Below are 18,634 nucleotides of genomic sequence, written 5' to 3' on the forward strand. Positions count from 1 at the left end.
CGTGGACATCAGGGACATTAAGATCTTTCTTGTATAGTTCTTCTGCGTATTCTTGCCACCTCTTCTTAATCTCTTCTGCTTCTGTTAGGTCCCTGCCTTTTTTGTCTTTTATCATGCCCATCTTTGCACTAAACGTTCCTTTCATATCTCCAATTTTCTTGTAGAGATCTCTAGTCTTCCCCATTCTATTGTTTTCCTCAATTTCTTTGCATTGTTCATTTAAGAAGGCCTTCTTATCTCTCCTTGCTATTCTCTGGAAATCTGCATTCAGTTGCTTATATCTTTCCCTTTCACCCTTGCTTTTCGCATTCCTTCTTTTCACAGCTATTTGTAAAGCCTCATCAGACAGCCATTTTGCTTTCTTGCATTTCTTTTTCTTTGGGATGGTTTTAGTTGCTGCCTCCTGTACAATGTTACGGCCTTCGTCCATAGTTCTTCAGGCACTCTGTCTACCGAATCTAATCCTCTAAATCTATTCATCACCTTCACTGTGTACTCACAAGGAATATGATCTAAGTCATACCTGAGTGGTCTAGTGGTTTTCCCTACATTCTTCAATTTAAGCCTAAATTTTGCAGTAAGAAGCTCATGATCTGAGCCACAGTCAGCTCCTGGTCTTGTTTTTGCTGTCTGTATAGAGCTTCTCCATCTTTGGCTGCAAAGTATATAATCAATCTGGTTTCGGTATTGACCATCTGGTGAGGTCCATGTGTAGAGTCGTCTCTTGTGTTGTTGGAAAAGAGTGTTTGCTATGACTAGCTTGTTCTCTTGACAGAACTCTATTAGCCTTTGCCCTGCTTCATTTTGTACTCCAAGGCCAAACTTTCCTGTTATTCCAATTACTCCTTGACTTCCTACTTTAGCATTCCAATCCCCTATGATGAAAAGGACATCTTTTTTTGGTGCTAGTTCTAGAAGGTGTTGTAGGTCTTCATAGAAGCGGTCAACTTCAGCTTCTTCAGCATCAGTGGTTGGGGTATAGACTTGGATGACTGTGATATTGAATGGTTTGCCTTGGATACGCACTGAGATCATTCTGTCATTTTTGAGGTTGTACCTCATTACTGCCTTTCCCACTCTCTTATTGACTATGAGTGCAACTCCATTTCTTCTAAGGGTTTCTTGCCCACAGTAGTAGATATAATGGTCACCCGAATTAAATTCACCCATTCCCATCCATTTCAGTTCGCTGATTCCCAAGATGTCGATGTTCAATCTTGTCATCTCATGTTTGACCACATCCAGCTTGCCTTGGTTCATAGATCTTACATTCCAGGTACCTATACAATATTGTTCTTTACAGCATCGGACCTTCTTTTCGCTTCCAGATACATCCACAGCTGAACGTCCTTTCGGCTTTGGCCCAGCCGCTTCACTCTTTCTGGAGCTACTTGGAATTGCCCTCTGCTCTTCCCCAGTAGCATATTGGACACCTTCTGACCTGAGGGGCTCATCTTCCGGCGTCATATCTTTTAGCCTTTTAACATTGTCCATGGGGTTTTCTTGGCAAGGATACTGGAGTGGGTTGCCATTTCCTTCTCCAGTGGACCACATTTTGTCAGAACTCTCTGTCATGACCTGTCCGTCTTGGGTGGCCCTGCACGGTATAGCTCATGGCTTCACTGAGTTACGCAAGCCCCTTCGCCACGACAAGGCAGTGATCCATGAAGGGGTTATAGGGGCTAACAGCAGGAAAAGCCACAGTGAGTGAAGCAGCATCAAATGATTTTACGCCCCAAGACAAGAAGAAAATGAGAAAGAGCAATTGCAGTATCACTTGGTTACAAGAAGCCAATAATTACACCCAGAGCTACACATATTTTCCACTATTGCAAAGGTTATTCATTTGAGAATATATTAATTCAAGATGCTGGATCTGCAAATAGATTCAGATCTTGGAATCTTCACAAGCTGGTCACATTCTTCTTGGATTTGTGTCCCTTTGGAGTGCAAAATGCCTGCACTGCCATTACCTCCTTTATTAAGGGAAAGATGGGCGATCTTCTTCAGCATCCAGTTCCTTTTCTGTATCTACCTTTCAATGAGCATTCAGTGGAACAATTCCCAGTCCTTTCTGGATCTGGAGCCAATTTTCAAGATGCATAGTCATCTCTCTAGGCATTGCCAATATTGGAAATCATTTTTGTCTCTCATATTCTTATTTCTTCTTGGATTTGTTTTAACCTGCTTTTATTGCTTTTCAAAGGAACTCTCATAATTTCATACTTCTTGTATGTTTATGACTGTATTATAAGGTAGCCTAGGCTGAGAGATGGCGACTTCACACCGGCCTCCCCAAATAAAAGTCTAACAACCTGCTCCTCCACAAAATCCTTTCCGCTGTCCACAGAGCTCCTTCAAAAAGTGACCAGGGAACTGTAATTTTTAATGGAATACAAGCAGAACATGATGAAATGCAAGAGGAATCATTGTATTTTATTGTACATTTGATTACGTGTAGTGGTCCGGACATTAAACATCACTGACTTTCTCAGAGCACCTCACACGAGATCTGTGCCATTGATTTTTCAGAGTAGCCATGGTTTCCAAGTCAGGAGTCCTGTGTCATGACAATAGGAGGATCCCGTTCATGTGATCAAAGCAGGCTTTGACCATTCTAACATTGCTGTTCTCGCTATGGAAGTAATGAGATTGGCCATAAAGATTGTCCTTCTAGAATAAACCAAAAGTGGAAAAATTGTTCTGGTCCTGTTTTCTGCTACTGAGACTTTCTAGAAATTTGTCTCCAAGATTCTGAAGAAGCTGTGTTTATTTATATATTTGCACTTTAAATATCTCATATCCCCATGCCTGACACAAAGGTCCCAGCAGAATCTTCTGGTAGTTCATCACTTTTTAGAGGTAAGAAGGATGGAAGCAAACAGGCACTGCTTTTCTTTCAGTGTACCTGCCTTTGATATTCAGTCAGCTCCCCCTCTATTAGCTTTTTATTCATTTATTATTTATTTATTAAACCAATTTATCTAACTTTCGGATTATACACAAAAGAGTTATCTAAGAGAGATTTTGAATTGTGAATGTTGCCCTCTATTTCTTGATTTTATTTTGGAGTCTGTGCTTCTGCCTTATAAAGTAATTTACTTAATATTTCTTTCTTATTTTGATTGGATTGTTGTTTTGTACCACAGATATTTTAGCATAATTTGATGAGGTTATGAGATTTTGGTACTTTTGATTCCAGTGTGGCGAAAAATCAAACAGATGAATAAAACATGATATGATATATACAGTATTTGCATATTAAATGTATGTGTTTTAAAGGTATCCATGAAACATCATTAATGTATAAGTTCACATTACACCTTTCATCAAGTGTATATGTGTTATACTTTTTAACTTTACTTATAATTTTCATCGGTAAGGTTATTTATTTATTTATTCAATTTATATAGGCATCCATCTCATTTTAATGTGACTCTAGGCAGAGTAACATAAAATAAATAAAACACATAAAATGTACAATATAAAATAAAAATAAAAATAAAACAAACAGCAGCCGGGCATGATCCAACCGATCATCCATACAGCTAGGGCCTCAGGCTCAGGCTTAGTTATTAAGGGTCATCTTGCAACTGCATTTCCTGATCTGCATACCAGTCATAAGACTAATGCAAACTAAAATAGAACAAAAAAGAGAAGAGGAAAAAGGGGAAAAAATGAAAGAAAAAACTAAAAGTGCAAAAAAGAGAAAGATTAGTAGACAAATATAAAAAGAGGGGAAAAAAGATATGAACAAGTGGCTTCCAATCTTCTTTACAGCAGTTGGAAGTACAATTATAAATTGATCTCTCTCTCTAAAGTTACATTGTGACTCTCTTCTTTCTGTAATCTATCTAATCATCAAAGACATAAATCATAAATTCATTTTCTCTCTCTTTTTTCTTTTTTTTGCAAAAAGGTCCATAAGGGGTAGGTTCAGTGAATCAATTTTGACATATTCACAAAAATGAAAAACTGAAATTAATAGGTTCTCCTAATCCTTACTTTACATTATTGAAGGTCTACTGGCTTCTGTTAGTGACTGTGCATTGTTGATCAAGAACATAAGAAACTACCTCCCTGATTAGTTTAAATTCTTGGCAAGAATCCCCAAAAGCAGGAGGTTTCTATGTTCTGGGGGAAATTGGCCAGTGGCCCACCAACTCACAACTGTTGACCTTTTATCCTGATCTAGGTCTGCTGCCTGTAAGTGAAGCTGCTCTGATGATAGCAAGCAAATACACAAAGCTAATTTACAAATTCACTATTAACTGGTGGACTCTTTTTTACCAGTTGCACTTTTGGGAATTACCAGCATTGGCTGATTTAAACACCTGAGAACTCTTCAAGCCCAAGAAGCTGCAATAACCTGATTAAAGATGGACATCAGTCCATCAAAAGATCAGAACCAGACAAGTGTCACTGAATTTCTCTTGATGGGCTTCTCTATTGGCCAAAACAACCAGACTCTTCTCTTTGTCATAGGACTGTTTGTCTATTTGTTAACTTTAGCTGGGAATCTAACCATCATTACATTGATCAGGATAGACCAGCATCTCCAAACTCCCATGTACTTCCTCCTTGGCAATCTCTCTTTTGTGGAGATCTGCTGCACTTCCACTATTGCCCCCAAAATGCTATTGGACCTCTTGTCAGGGGACAAGACCATCTCCTATAGTGGATGTGCACTACAACTGTATTTCTTTGGTACTTTTGGGAGCACAGAATGTGTCCTTCTCTCAGCCATGGCCTATGATCGTTATGCAGCTATCTGCCACCCCTTGCACTACACTCTGCTCATCAACCAAACAGTACGTCGATATTTTTTGGCAGCCTCCTGGACTATTGGCCACTTCAATTCCACTATTAACACAGCTATGGTCTTTTCCCTACATTTCTGCCACTCCAATGAAATCAACCACTTCTTTTGTGACATTCCTCCCTTACTACACTTATCTTGTTCTGATATCTTCATCAGCCAGATGGTGACCTTCACTATCTCTGGGAGTATTATGATTGTGTCATTTGGCTTGATTCTTCTTTCCTATATTCTCATTGTCTCCTCTGTCCTCAAAATCCGCACTGCTCGTGGTAGGATCAAGACATTTTCTACTTGTGGATCACATCTCACTGTGGTGAGCATCTTCTATGGCACCCTCATTTATACCTACATACAGCCTTCGTCCACTCTCTCTATAGAAGAAGACCACCTCATTTCTGTGCTATACACCATCATTATACCACTGCTCAACCCCTTGATCTATAGCTTCCGAAACAAGGAAGTGCAACGGGGTCTTTGGAAAATTCTTAGGAAGAGCAGGTCATAGATGTCAATTTTAAAATTTGTAATTTTTAAAAGTTAAGATCCATGCAAAATCATACAAACAATTCATGTAAAGAAAAATCATTGATGTGTTTTCCCTCTATGTATTTTTAATAACACTCTATAAATAATAAAGGAACTAAGTTCACGATTTTGTGGCAATATTGTTTACCTTATACAGTGAATGGGAGCAGTCATTGCCTTTTCCAAATATTTCCAGCTATTTCACATAAATCCTTTCTCCACTATCTAGGGGAATTTCATAATATATAGTTTATCTAGAATAGATTAATGTAGCATAACTAATGGAGATTGATGAAAATCTATTAATCTCTCAAAACCAAGACAAATTCATCCACAATTTCAGTGAGAAACTGTTGATATTGAAATGCTTGTGAATATCTGGAAGCTTGGCATTCAAAAAATCAGCACTGAAAGACACATAAAGATAAGCCTCCTCTACATACGTTTTAAAAAAGAGACAGTCAAAAGTCAAGGAAGGAAACTAACACTCCAGTGCCCATCCTCCCCAGCTGCCCATACCCAAATAAGTGGGAAATAGCACCAAATAAACAATCAGAGAGGAAACAAGACTCTAATCAAGGAACCATTAAGGAAAAACCACACCCCAACCAATATTGGAAGTTTAAGCCATATATAAACAGGTAACAAACATGAGTTTGTAGCATGAGTTGCTTATTGTCTGGGACCTTTCCTTATTCCCTGTTGCCAGAAGAAGAAAAAGCACCAGAATTCATTGTGCTATTCTTGTGCTATTGTATGATCTCTGTGGGCCCAATATCACTGAATAATGGATTTCAGCTCCCCTCCAGAAGAATACTGCCTCATGGTCACAGTGGAAATGGATAGCTTTTCAATGGAATTTTTTTTAAAAAAATGTTTTTCCTTATCTATTTTGGAAAGAGAGGCAATGTTTCAAAACATTTCCTTTTATCACTGTCAGCTTTAGGCCTGACCATCAATGTGAAATTTCCATTTTTGCAGTTTTAGAGCATATGGATGCCATCACTGGAGCAATATAAAGGCTGCATGTGTTGATGGTACATAAACAACACAGTGATGGTTTAAAACATGTATTGCAGTCTTGAAGTCTTCATGGTGGTGCCAAAATCATTACTCTGATTCAACAGTGTTCACAGGGAGAGGTTAAAAAACAAGATGGTGAAAACTTTCATGATGCAATCCCCACCTTCCATTACAAAGCCACTTTCACTTGCATTTTTTGACACCTCACTGTATCCTACATAAGCTGCTGCTGTGGTATTGGAAATGGAGATAATACTTCTAGAAGACCAGTTGGAAGAGCTGAAGCAGTTTGTCCTATGGAAAATAAATACTCATTTCCTCCTTTCAGTCCTTATTTTGGTATTCCCTTGTCCACAAGTCCTGCACTGAAAGAAAACCTACACATACCTTGCATGTGCTTATATTGGTGTAGTCTCCACTGTATAATCTGACATTATGTTTTCTCCTCATTTCTTTTCTTAATAATAAATAGAAATTTCTTGTTTTGGCAGTTAGCTTGGTTGTCCCAATGATTTTAACTACATCATGTCCATGGCAAAAATTGAATCAGGAGAAGAAAGGAAACATTATTTTAAAACTGGAGAGCTAAATACAGCTTTGAACTCTTTCCACATTTCGCAAGTTATGAAAGCTATTTTACAGGACTTTATTAATGAATATCAATGTTCAACTACAAGAAATATTTAAAATAGGAGAATTTCAACAAGGCAGGATGGAAATTGATGTTGAATTATGTACTAATGGTGAACATGTTATGGCAAAGTTGAATATACAGTTATTGAAATTAGAGACAGAAGATGAACAAGATAAAGATTGTATGATAAAATGGCCTAAAGATTTTGGTTATAACATATGGATGGAGCAATGGGAAAATATATGGCAGAAAGGATAGAAATTTACATAATGTTATAATATTAAAGAGCATTTTTATAAAATGATGTATCGTTGGTATTTGTCACCAGAAAAAATGTCCAAAATCTATTATGGTACTTCATATGTATGTTGGAAATGTGAACAAGAAGAAGGGACATTTTGTCATCTCTGGTGGACTTGCAAACATACAAAAAAAAAATTTGGAATCAAATACATATTTTATTACAGAAGATTTTAAAGATTAATATATAGTCAAAACCAGAGACTTTCCTTTTGGGTTTAATGGACAAACAGTTTGAAAAATATTATGGAACTTTGTATATATGATAATAGCAGCAAGATTTTTATATGCACAGAGATGGAAAGATAAGAAAATACCTACAATGGGAGAACAGATGGTGGAGTTGATCAGATGATGAAATTGATGATTTTGATTTGAGAAAAGACATTGGGTAATTTTTATGCTAACTGGAAAGCTTTTTTGGACTTTTTGTGGAAAACAGAAAAAAATGAAATTATGTTGTATGGATTTCATGATTACAAATAATACGGGTTAATAGAAATAATGAAAGTTACGTTGTAAACTGTTGCATGGAGGGTCGGAGCTCAATTTTTTTTCTTTTTTTTCTTTTTGCATTTTTAATTTTGACTATCTCTTTTTTCTAATCTTTCTTTTTTCCCTCATTTTCTTTCTTAATCCTACTTCTTGTTAGTTTTTACTGTTTCTTTTTAAAAATTAATAAAGTTATTGTTAAAAAAATAACTGGATAGAGCAACATTATTCTGACACCCTCTCCTTGGATATGACAGTACATCCTCAGGCTGATCTAGCAAACTGAAGAAAAAAGAAAAACTTCATGCTCACTGTCTCTACAATAAAACTGACTGGTCTATCTGCTATCACCCAAATTCTGTCTGTTGAAGGAAAAGATGACCAATGTACCCTCCCCTAAAATCAAGGGCAAACGAAACTGAAGAAATAACTCCTAATTACTTGTTACACCTAATATTGAAATTGTCTTAATCTAGCACCTTTCCAGAGGCTCATTAAGAGATCGCATGAATTAGCTCAAATATAATTTCTGAAACTGACTTCCAGTGTGAAATCATTACTTCCCATTTAGTAGTACCTGCTCTCCCCTTTTAACTAAAATGCATGCATAAATCTGAAGAAGGTTCATGATTGCAATTCCTCACTGTAGCATATGGATACATAATGACTTCTAACCCCAATCTTAATTTCAGTTAGTTCTCTATAGAAAGCGGGACGCAAGAATCATCATTTAACTCTCCATTTTGGAATCATGTTTCATGTTAATAAAAACACAATATGGTATATAATGACACATTTAATTCTGCACATGTAACACATCCCAATTTAGAGTAAATCACATAAACTGGCAAGTTTTACAGTGAAACCGCAAATTAGGATCCCTCATCTATTTATAAATTGCCATTATGCTTAATATCATAATTAGATGAAGGAATAAATTTAGAGAGCTTTGCATTATTCCTGCAAAGATGTCCCCAACCAAGGAATTTCCAAAAGGCAGCTTTGACATCTTTGTTCCTCATGCTGTAGATTACTGGATTCATCAATGAAGGGACCAAAGTATACAGCACAGTAAATGATTCCTCCAATTTGGGAGGAAAGGTTGGCATCAGGTAAGCTAAGTGAGCCAAGAAGCTATTGGCAAGAAATAGGGAAACAACAATGAGGTGAGGGATGCATGTTGAAAAGGCCTTTTCCCTTCTCTCAACTGAGGGCATCCTCAGCACAGTGGTAAAGATCCGCACATAACTCAAGAGAATGAATGAGAGGCAGCCAATTGCTAAACATGAACTAAAGACAAGAATTCAGGTTTCACTGAGGTAAGAATCAGAACAAATGAGCTTGACTAACTGTGGAAGTCCACAGACAAACTGATTGATGATGTTGGAGCAGAAAGACATTGAAAAAATATTCCCTGTGTGTAGCGCAGCATGCAGAAATCCAGCCACCCATGCCCCTCCGGCCACTCGGAAGCAAGTGGACCACTTCATTATGGATGCAAAGTGCAGTGGGTGGCAGATGGCAATGTATCTGTCATAGGCCATGACAGTGAGAAAGAACAGGTTAGTTGTAAGGAAAAAAAGAATGAAAAACATTTGTGCCCCACATCCAGGGTATGATATCCATGTGGAGTTCATGAAGGTGTTAAGTACAGATTTTGGTATTATGATGGAGGTAGAACCTAGATCACCAATGGATAAGTTGATCAGAAAGAAATACATGGGGGTGTGCAGATCACTACTGAGCGCTACCAAAAGAATAATCAGGAGATTTCCCACCAAAATAAAAAGATACATAATCAGGAAGAGTATGATATATAAAATCTGAATCTTTTGACTTCCAGAAAATCCAATAAGTACAAAATCTGTTATACTTGTTCCATTAGACTGTACTTTGTATTCTCTCCTGTAGGAATATGAAATGCACATATTAATAATATAATGCAATATAATACAGTATAATATGATATAGTCTAATATTAATATAATATATAATCATTGACAAAGTCTGTAACTTCATAAGAATATCAATCGTTCATATTATTTGTAACAACATTCTGTATCATTGTGATATATTTAATATATATGTTTTCTAAAGGCATGAAAAAATCTTTTACAAAACAATCGATATAATCTTTATAATTAAACAACATGCTTCGAAACTCTACCTAGAGAAGCTGTGGGATCTCCTGTAAGCAAATTATATTCTTTATCATTGAGTTCACCCCACCCGGCTCATTTCCCACTTGATTCTCATTACACTCTCATGTATATTCTAAATATACTTTTATACTAACTCTAATCCTATCTTTCTTCACCTCTACTACCTGGTAAACTTCTTTTGTTTGTCCCATCTCCCAAGTTCTGTTCTCAGTTCCCATCTTGCCTTTTTTAAAAAAGGTGTCTTCCTTCTACACAATACTGTAGGTGCTTTAAAGATAGGGAAAAAACTAGGTGTTACAGCCACATCCAAAATTATTTAAGTATGAATTTCTTTAAATGCAGAATTAAGCTAAGCATTTCCGAATATCTTGGAGAAATATATGGCAGTTAACCGTGATAATGCCATGAAATTACAAAGATGTGTTTAATGAAATATCAATGCATTAAATACATCTTTCCAGTCATATGTTTTAAGTTGACTGTAACCAAACACCTTAAAAGAAATATTGATGCAAAAAACAGTAGACATGGTAGCAGAAGCATTTCTGGAAATAAAATCTAGAAATGCCAATATCTGGGGACATATAATAAATATGTAGCAACAATGCCTACAATAATATATGGTATAATTGAAAGAATTACTTATTTTTAAAAAAATTGAAAGAAATCATTAGAAAGATTTTAAAAGTTGAACAGAGAACCAAAAAGGGAAAAATAAGGTTTGAAGACATAAATAAAATATTTACTGTTTTATTGTTCTCTAGCTGAATAAAACTGATGTGGGCAGGTAAGTGTCTAGCTATCTGGTACAGTTTGAATATTTTCACATTATTCCCTTCAGTCTTTAACAAAGTAGAAGTAAAACATTACCTGATACTTTCCATTGCCTTTTTCTCTTCTCCAATTCTTTCTATTTCTTACACTTCTAACACATCATCCCACCTTCTTGCTGTGCTTGTGACTTCATAGGCACTCCCGGAGAAGAAGCTGCTTTTGAGCAGAATGAGAGAAGAGAGACATAGGAGGGATATCTGGCTGACCTTGGCATCCAGAGATTTTCTCTCATTTCTCCAAGTGCCTCAGCACTAATAGGTCACAGTTAAAACCCAAAAAAGAGAAAAAGCTTGATTTTGCTAATTGTAATGCACCATATTCAAACATTATTTTATAGGAAGACCTTTCATGCCTAGATTTATTCTCTGTATTTATCATGCTGCAAAATTGGTGAGGCTCAGACAGAATTCCCTTAACATTACCAAATCAGTCTCATTTGAAACAGTGAGGGGTCCCTAAAGTCTCCTATGCGCAAGGGACTTGTTACAAAACAGTAAGTTTTGAAGGTTGATACAATATTTCAGTTTAATTCTCAATAACTTTCCCCTTCATAAGTCTGAAAAGATGTAAAACAGGAGATGGAATATTTGCTTATATGTTGTTCAGTAAAAGCTGAAGGGAAGCAAGTAAGGATTCAAGGAAAATGCAGGAAAAATAGAAATTTGCCATTCAATGTGTATCTATTTCATTTAGTTTAGGGAAAAATAAATGTATAAATCTTTTATCTACAGCAGCCTTTCTGAAATCTTTTGACCCTGGAGGAACACTTGAATATTTTTCAGGTCTTGGGGAACCCCTGCACATTCAGGCTCTAATATAGGCCAGAAGTTACAAAATTATTATATTTGTTTCATGTGTAAGCTTATATATATGCATTAACAGTGTTCTTAAACTAAAAATAAAGAATGAAAATTATCTCTTTAATGTGAAACCTGTGCTTGTTTTTTGCTGCACAAATACTCAAATTCTGGGCTGAACCTGAGATAAGCACACATAGATTTCATCTTCAACTGAAATCATACAATTTCTGTCTTTGTTTTGATGCTTGTTAAATGAGAAAAAGCTTGCTCACACATGTAAGAAGTCAAAAACTTCTTATGAATGGCAGGATACTCTTCTTTCACAGAAATCCAGAACTTGTCCATGGGCAGATCAGTAAATCTCAAGTGTATGATCAGACTGCATCTCACAAAGTTCTTCCTCTTCCTTCAAAGTGAAGTTCTCAGGCTGAGCAGAAGATGCAGAGAAAGGATCCCTCACCCAGTCAAACATTTGTGTTGAAAGGGAGGGAAAGTACTGATCAGTTTTGTTCTGCAGTACTTCCAGGTGGTTTTTAATTAAATTTGAGACTTTCTGGAATCCTTCCTCACTCTCAAGCCAAGCAGCAGTGGAAATTTCAGTATTTCCTTTTGCAACTTGATTTTCCCAAACATTCAGTTTTCTTTTAAATCCAAGAATCTTGCCACTTGAACTCAAAACATTTTCTCCACTGCCTTGCAGAGACTTGTTCAGCTGGTTCATGTGATGAAAGATGTCCACTAAGTATGCGAGTTTCTGCAACCATTCTCCATCTTCAAAGCGCTCAGCAAAATATAGAATATTATTTTCTCAAAAATACTCTTGCAATTCTGCTTTGGCTCAAACACCCTGTTGAGAATGTTTTCTCTGCCGAGCCACTGTATTTCTGCATGTAACAGGAGACTTATGTGCTCTTTGTCCAGATTTTCACTGTTTTTTTTTAAACATTCTTGAGTGAACTGGTATTTGTTTAATAAAGTTAACCATTTTTGTAGCATCATGCTGAACTCTTTTCTTTTCATCTCCAGAGTTTTTGACACCAGCACCTCTCTGTGGAGAAAGCAGTGTGCTATGACAACATCAGGATTTTCTTTTCTTACAAGAGAAACGAAACCTCTCATGGAGCCAACCATTGATGGAGCTCCATCAGTAGAGATGCTAATATTTTCTGATACTCTTCAATGATTATCTGCACCCCCCGATGCATTTCTTTCTATTCAATTTATCTGTTGGTGACCTTGGTGCCACCTCTGCCATTATACCCAAATCTATAGTTAATGACTTCATGAAGTCTAAATTGATTTTGTATTCTGAATGTGTGACAAAATTCTTTTTTTATTTCTTTTTCCTGTCACATTTATTCCTTCTCACTGTCATGTCTTATGACAGATATGTTGCCATCTGTCAGCCATTGCACTTTGCATCCATAATGAAGTGGTCCACTTGCCTCCAAATGGCTGGAGGGGCATGGGTGGCTGGATTTCTGCATGCAGCTCTACACGCAGGGAATTTTTTTTCAATGCCATTGTGCTCCAACATCATCAATCGATTGGTATATAGGGCAATCAGATAATAATTAGTTACTTTGTGGGGGAAATTGTTGCAAAGGATATTTGAGACTAATGGAGTAGAAAGCAAAACAAACAACAGCAATACAAACAGTTATTTGTCTATGGGGTACACATTCAAGTCAATGTGAGAAAGATGAAGACCAGGTTCAGAGTGGCAGAAGTGGGGAAGGTTCAAGAACTGATTGACTATACAGGTATCAATGGGGAAGGTGAAAAGAGAAATTAGGGACCCTTGACACAATGAAAAAATCAAGAATTGTTGAGGATTCCTGCTACAGCAGCTGATAGAAATTCACATGATGTAGCACACTCACCCACCATTTTCAGAGATAATTTTTTGGGGGGCAGGGAAGACAAGGGATGGAGAAAAACAGAGTGGAGGAAAAAGAGTCACTTTCCTTTGGAAGACTAGTCTGCACTGACTCACAATTCTGCTCGTCACAAGTCAGAGTTAGATGGATCCTTCAACAATTGGAGAAGAAGGATAGGAAGTCCCTAAAACTATCTTCCTGCTTGGATCTGCTCAATGTGTTCCTTGGCTTCTGAAAGCCATGATATTCTTGGGGACTCAGATCAGTTCAAAGGGTGAGGATTGGTATTCTATGCTTTTTTCTGATTCTGGATGCAGCTGAGTAGATGACCCCAACTAGTTTTCCTGGTTGTGAAACCCAACTCAGCAAGGCAGCTTCAGGGTCCCAGGGAAACTGCTTCTGAAGGCTTGAAGGCTATACACTTTTGGGGGGGGGGCAGTGGGAAGGGAGACAATAGGGTAAGGATAAGGCCCAGCAATCTCCTTAGATCAGTACTACAAGTTCAACTCAGTATAGTGCTTTAACAGGACTTGTTCACTTGGTGGTTGAACTGATTGGGCTCCAGTTCATGTGGGAGATCTGGTCCCAGATGGCTTAAGGGTGTTTCTTTCTGAGTTAAGCAAAGATTGGCAAAAGTGTTTGTGCGTGGGTGTGTATGTGTGTGTACATGATCAGGGATGGCTCCCAATATGTTCAGCTCCCCTGAGTGATTTCAACTTTTGATGGAGAGGAAGACTCCATCAAAGTGGGGCTTTCTTCTTATCACTTCTTTCTAAGGAACATTCCTTTTATAGGAGATTTGTGCCCTTCTAGAACTGTTATCTCAGTTTTTCATGTCAGGGCAGCAGCTTCCGTGGGATGTGATGGGATGTCAAAAAGCAAGATGGTGGAAGTGGCTTTGCGATGCAAGTTGGGGCTTGCATTATGACATCACTTCTGCCATCTTGCCTTTTTTTGACCCCTCCCTGTGAACACTGCTGAATCAGGGTAATGATTTTTAGACTACCATGAACACTTCCACACTAGCAAGATATACTATCAACTAGCTGCCACTGTGCTTATGTATCACTAATGCAAGCAGGCTTTATAGTGCACAGTGATAGCATCCGCATACTATAAAAATGCTAGTATGAAATTTTCACATTGATGCTCAGCCCTAAAGGCGAGACTTATAGATGTAAATATATTGAAACATTTGCCTTTCTTTCCAAAATAAATGTCACAATGTGACTTAAGTTCTTTTATAGAGGTGTGTGGTGTGTGTGTGTGTGTGTGTGTGTGTGTGTTTAAATAATTGCTTTCTCAGAGACAGACACAGTGGAGGCTTTTTTTTTTTTTTAAGTATGTATAGCTATATTTACAGGAATTAGTGAAAAAAGGACATTACAGAAGAATGTCCAAACTTTCCAGTTTCTAACTTTCTCTATCTCCCAGAACTGTTTGCTGGCAACCACCCATTCTGTTGCTTAGCCACCAACTCTATCCTCTTTCTCTTCTTTCCTCCATCTCTATTTTTTACTAAGAGAGGGTGATAGGAAGGGGATTGGCTAAGTTTCTTTGGTGTGTACCTAAAACTTTTCTTCAACCTTTTTTGGAACTCATCATCCATCCCTCAGTGTAGAGATTCTATGATGTATCTCCCTTTGGTCTTCTGCTAAGCACTTCCCAGTCTAGGACTTCCCAAAAGGCTCCATGCATCAGTCTCCAGTGAACTGTCTCCCTCTATCCCTGTATGCCTTAGGTTTTGGGTGAAGCATACCCCTATTTTTAGATTTTCATTTCTCTTCTCCTGGGGAAGCCTCATCCTGTCCTCCCTCTGGGGCCAGGAACTAGCACCTCCACATTCCAATGGCCCAACACACCCACAGGAGGTTGGCTGTTTCCAACCACAAACTTTCCATACAGTCATTCCAAAGTCACTTACTGCCTTGATGCCTCAAAACAACACAGAATCAAATATGGCAATACCTCTTTGTCTTTTTCTTTCTTTCTTTCTTTCTTTCTTTCTTTCTTTCTTTCTTTCTTTCTTTCTTTCTTTCTTTCTTTCTTTCTTTCTTTCTTTCTTTCTTTCTTTCTTTCTTTCTTTCTCCATTTACAGCTCAAACCAGAAGAGCATGTACCCAGCAACTGAGGAAATGGGTTTTTCTCCAGGCCTTTAAACCTCAAACATTACATGCTAGGTTGGGTCAATCAAAATGCTGCTTCCATATGCTCCACAACAATCCTGGCTAGCAGCCAGGATGTCTTACTGCCCTTCCTCACCTGCTCTCATGAGAGCACAGCTGGATTGCGAGGCCATACCTGAACCTCTTTCTTCATTTTGTTTTCTTTTTCTCTGCTGATTCACACCAGCTCAGCAGCAACCAGCATGGCCACAAAACCCATATGCCACAATAAAGACAGATATTTTTTATTTTTACTGAAATTTTATTCATTTCCATGGGGCCATTGCTGTAGCATTCTTCTGGATTGGAGCAGACATCCATTATCCAGTCGTGCTGAGCCCCATGTAGATCATTTGCTCATTTGCCAGAGGAAGAAAAAGGACTAAATTTCATTGTGCTGTCATTGCACAGCTCTCAGCAATGGCATTGTATGGTCTGCATAAGGAGGAGATCTAATATTGTGATACATAGGGAATAATGTAAACTCCCAGTCATTTGGCAATCCACATTAATCAAGTGCTTCACTATCAAAGCAATAACACACTTGCCTCCAAGAGAAGTATAAAATGTAATATTCCATTAGCTGGGTTCTTGGTGTTTGCTGAGCTTCATTGTTTGCTAGTGGATGTTTAATTACCAGATTATATAACATTGTCAGTGAACTGGAGAATGGAGTTTGCTAAACATACATACATACATACATGCATACACACACATACATACACATACATACATACACACACACATACATACACATACATACATACATACACACAAAAATACATACATACACACAAAAATACATACATACACACATACATATATAACTGATAAAAATTCACTATTCCATTAGAAATGTTACATTAATGTAGGCTACATACTCCCATATACTTTGAAATTCCCCTAAAGTGTGGGGAAATACTGTCTGTGAAATAGCTGGAAATCTTTGGAAAAGACAAATGCTGCTCCCATTAGCTGTAATAATATAATCAATGCAGCCACAAAATGGTGAAGCTAGTTTCTTTATTTGTAAAACAAAATAATCAGAGGGAAAACTTATTGATTTTTCTTTACATGAATTATTTTTATGATTTTGTATGGATCTTAACTTTTAAAACTTACAATTATAAACTGCTCTTTCCAAGAGCTTTACAAAGGCCCCCTGCAGTTCCTTGCTTCGGAAGCTATAGATCAAAGGGTTGAGCAGTGGTGTAATGATGGCGTACAGCAGAGAAATGAGGCGGTCTTCTTCTACAGAGTGAGCAGATGAAGGCCGTATGTAGGTGTACATGAGGGTGCCATAAAAGATGCTCACCATAGTGAGATGTGATCCACAGGTGGAAAATGCCTTGATCCTACCATGAGCAGTGCGGACTTTGAGGACAGAGGAGACAATGCAAATATAGGAAAGAAGGGTCAGGCCAAATGATGCAATCATACCACTTCCAGAGATGGTGAAGGTCACCATCTGACTGATAAAGATATCAGAACAAGATAAGCGTAGTAAGGGAGGAATATCACAGAAAAAGTGGTTGATTTTATTGGAATGGCAGAAATGTAGGGAAAAGACCATGGCTGTGTTAATAGTGGAATTGAAGTGGCCAATAGTCCAGGAGGCTGCTAACAAATACCGACGTACTGTTTGGTTGATGAGTATAGTGTAGTGCAATGGGTGGCAGACAGCTACATAACGATCATAGGCCATGGCTGAGAGAAGCACACATTCTGTGCCCCCTAAAGTAACAAAGGAATACAATTGTAGTGCACATCCAATGTAGGAGATGGTCCTGTCCCCTGACAAGAGGTCCCATAGCATTTTGGGGAGAGTAGTGGAAGTATAGCAGATCTCCACAAAAGAGAGATTGCCAAGAAAAATGAACATAGGAGTTTGGAGACACTGATCAATCCTGATCAATGTAATGATGGTTAGATTTCCAGCTAAAGTTAACAAATAGACAAACAGTCCTATGACAAAGAGAAGAGTCTGGTTGGCTGGGTCAACAGAGAAACCCATCAAGAGAAATTCTGTGACACTTGTCTGGTTCTGATTTTTTGATGGACTGATGACCATCTTTAATCAGGTTATTGCAGCTTCTTGGGCTTGAAGAGTTTTCAGGTGTTTAATCAGCCAATGCTGGTAATTCCCAAAAGTGCAACTGGTAAAAAACAGTCCACCACTTAATAGTGAATTTGTAAGTCAGCTTTGTGTGCCTTCTTCCTGTCATCACAGCAGCTTCACATATAAGCAGTAGGTCTAGAACAGGATAGAAAGTCAACTGTAGTGAGTTGGTCGGCCATTGGCCAATTTCCACGAATATTGAAACCTCCTGTTTCTTGGGACTCTTGCCAAGAATGGTGGACTTTAATCTCACCAAGGAAATGGTTTCTTATGTTTTTGATCAACAATGCACAATCACTAACAGAAGCCAGTCGACCTTAGATAATATAAAGTAAGGACCTATTAATATCAGTTTCTTTCATTTTGTCATTTTGGTGACTATATCAAAATTGATTCACTGAACCTGAGAGTTTTACTGTACATTAACATTCGAAGGTGGTAGTATGCATTTTTATTTAGTTTATTTGTAATTTTGCCCAACATTCACTGTTCAAAAGCTCTCCTAGATAACTTTGCTTTCAGTAATTCCTAAAATGCTATTAGAAGGCAGGGGGGAGTTGAATATCACAGAGAAGGAGAGTCCCAAAGGGTAGGTGCAGCAACAGAAAAGCAGTGCCTATAAGCTTCGATCATTCTTACCTCTTAAAAGTGAGGAACTGCTAGCAGATTCTTCAGGAACCTGTATGTCGGGCATGGAGATATGGGACATTTAATGTATAATTATATAAATAAACACATACAGTCTCTCAACATCTTAGTGCCATACAGGAATTATAGAAAGTCTCATTAACAGAAAACAGGGCTAGAATTATTTTTCTTCTTTTGGTTTATTATACGACGACAATCTTCAAGACCAATCTTATTATTTCTATCATGGT

General features: G+C 37.7%; 2 protein-coding genes and 1 pseudogene across 2 annotated transcripts; 1 reads left to right on the forward strand and 2 right to left on the reverse strand.

Annotated features, from left to right (window-relative positions):
* The first annotated feature begins 4,379 nt into the window (after positions 1–4,379).
* Positions 4,380–5,327, forward strand: LOC103050038 (olfactory receptor 5B21-like). The gene has a single exon (XM_007444579.1). The coding sequence runs from the start codon at positions 4,380–4,382 to the stop codon at positions 5,325–5,327; it is 948 nt and encodes a 315-aa protein (XP_007444641.1).
* A 3,359-nt stretch (positions 5,328–8,686) lies between these two features.
* Positions 8,687–9,517, reverse strand: LOC148215494 (olfactory receptor 14C36-like; annotated as a pseudogene).
* Positions 9,518–16,748: 7,231 nt separating this feature from the next.
* LOC103049545 (olfactory receptor 5F1-like) lies at positions 16,749–17,708 on the reverse strand. Its single transcript, XM_007444577.2, has one exon. It carries the CDS (start codon positions 17,706–17,708, stop codon positions 16,749–16,751), a length of 960 nt encoding a protein of 319 aa, XP_007444639.2.
* Positions 17,709–18,634: the final 926 nt, after the last annotated feature.

Source organism: Python bivittatus, unplaced genomic scaffold (assembly GCF_059951505.1).
Source record: "Python bivittatus isolate LINGU-HERP-01145 unplaced genomic scaffold, Pbiv_v1 ctg000470_np1212, whole genome shotgun sequence".
NCBI lineage: Eukaryota > Metazoa > Chordata > Lepidosauria > Squamata > Pythonidae > Python > Python bivittatus.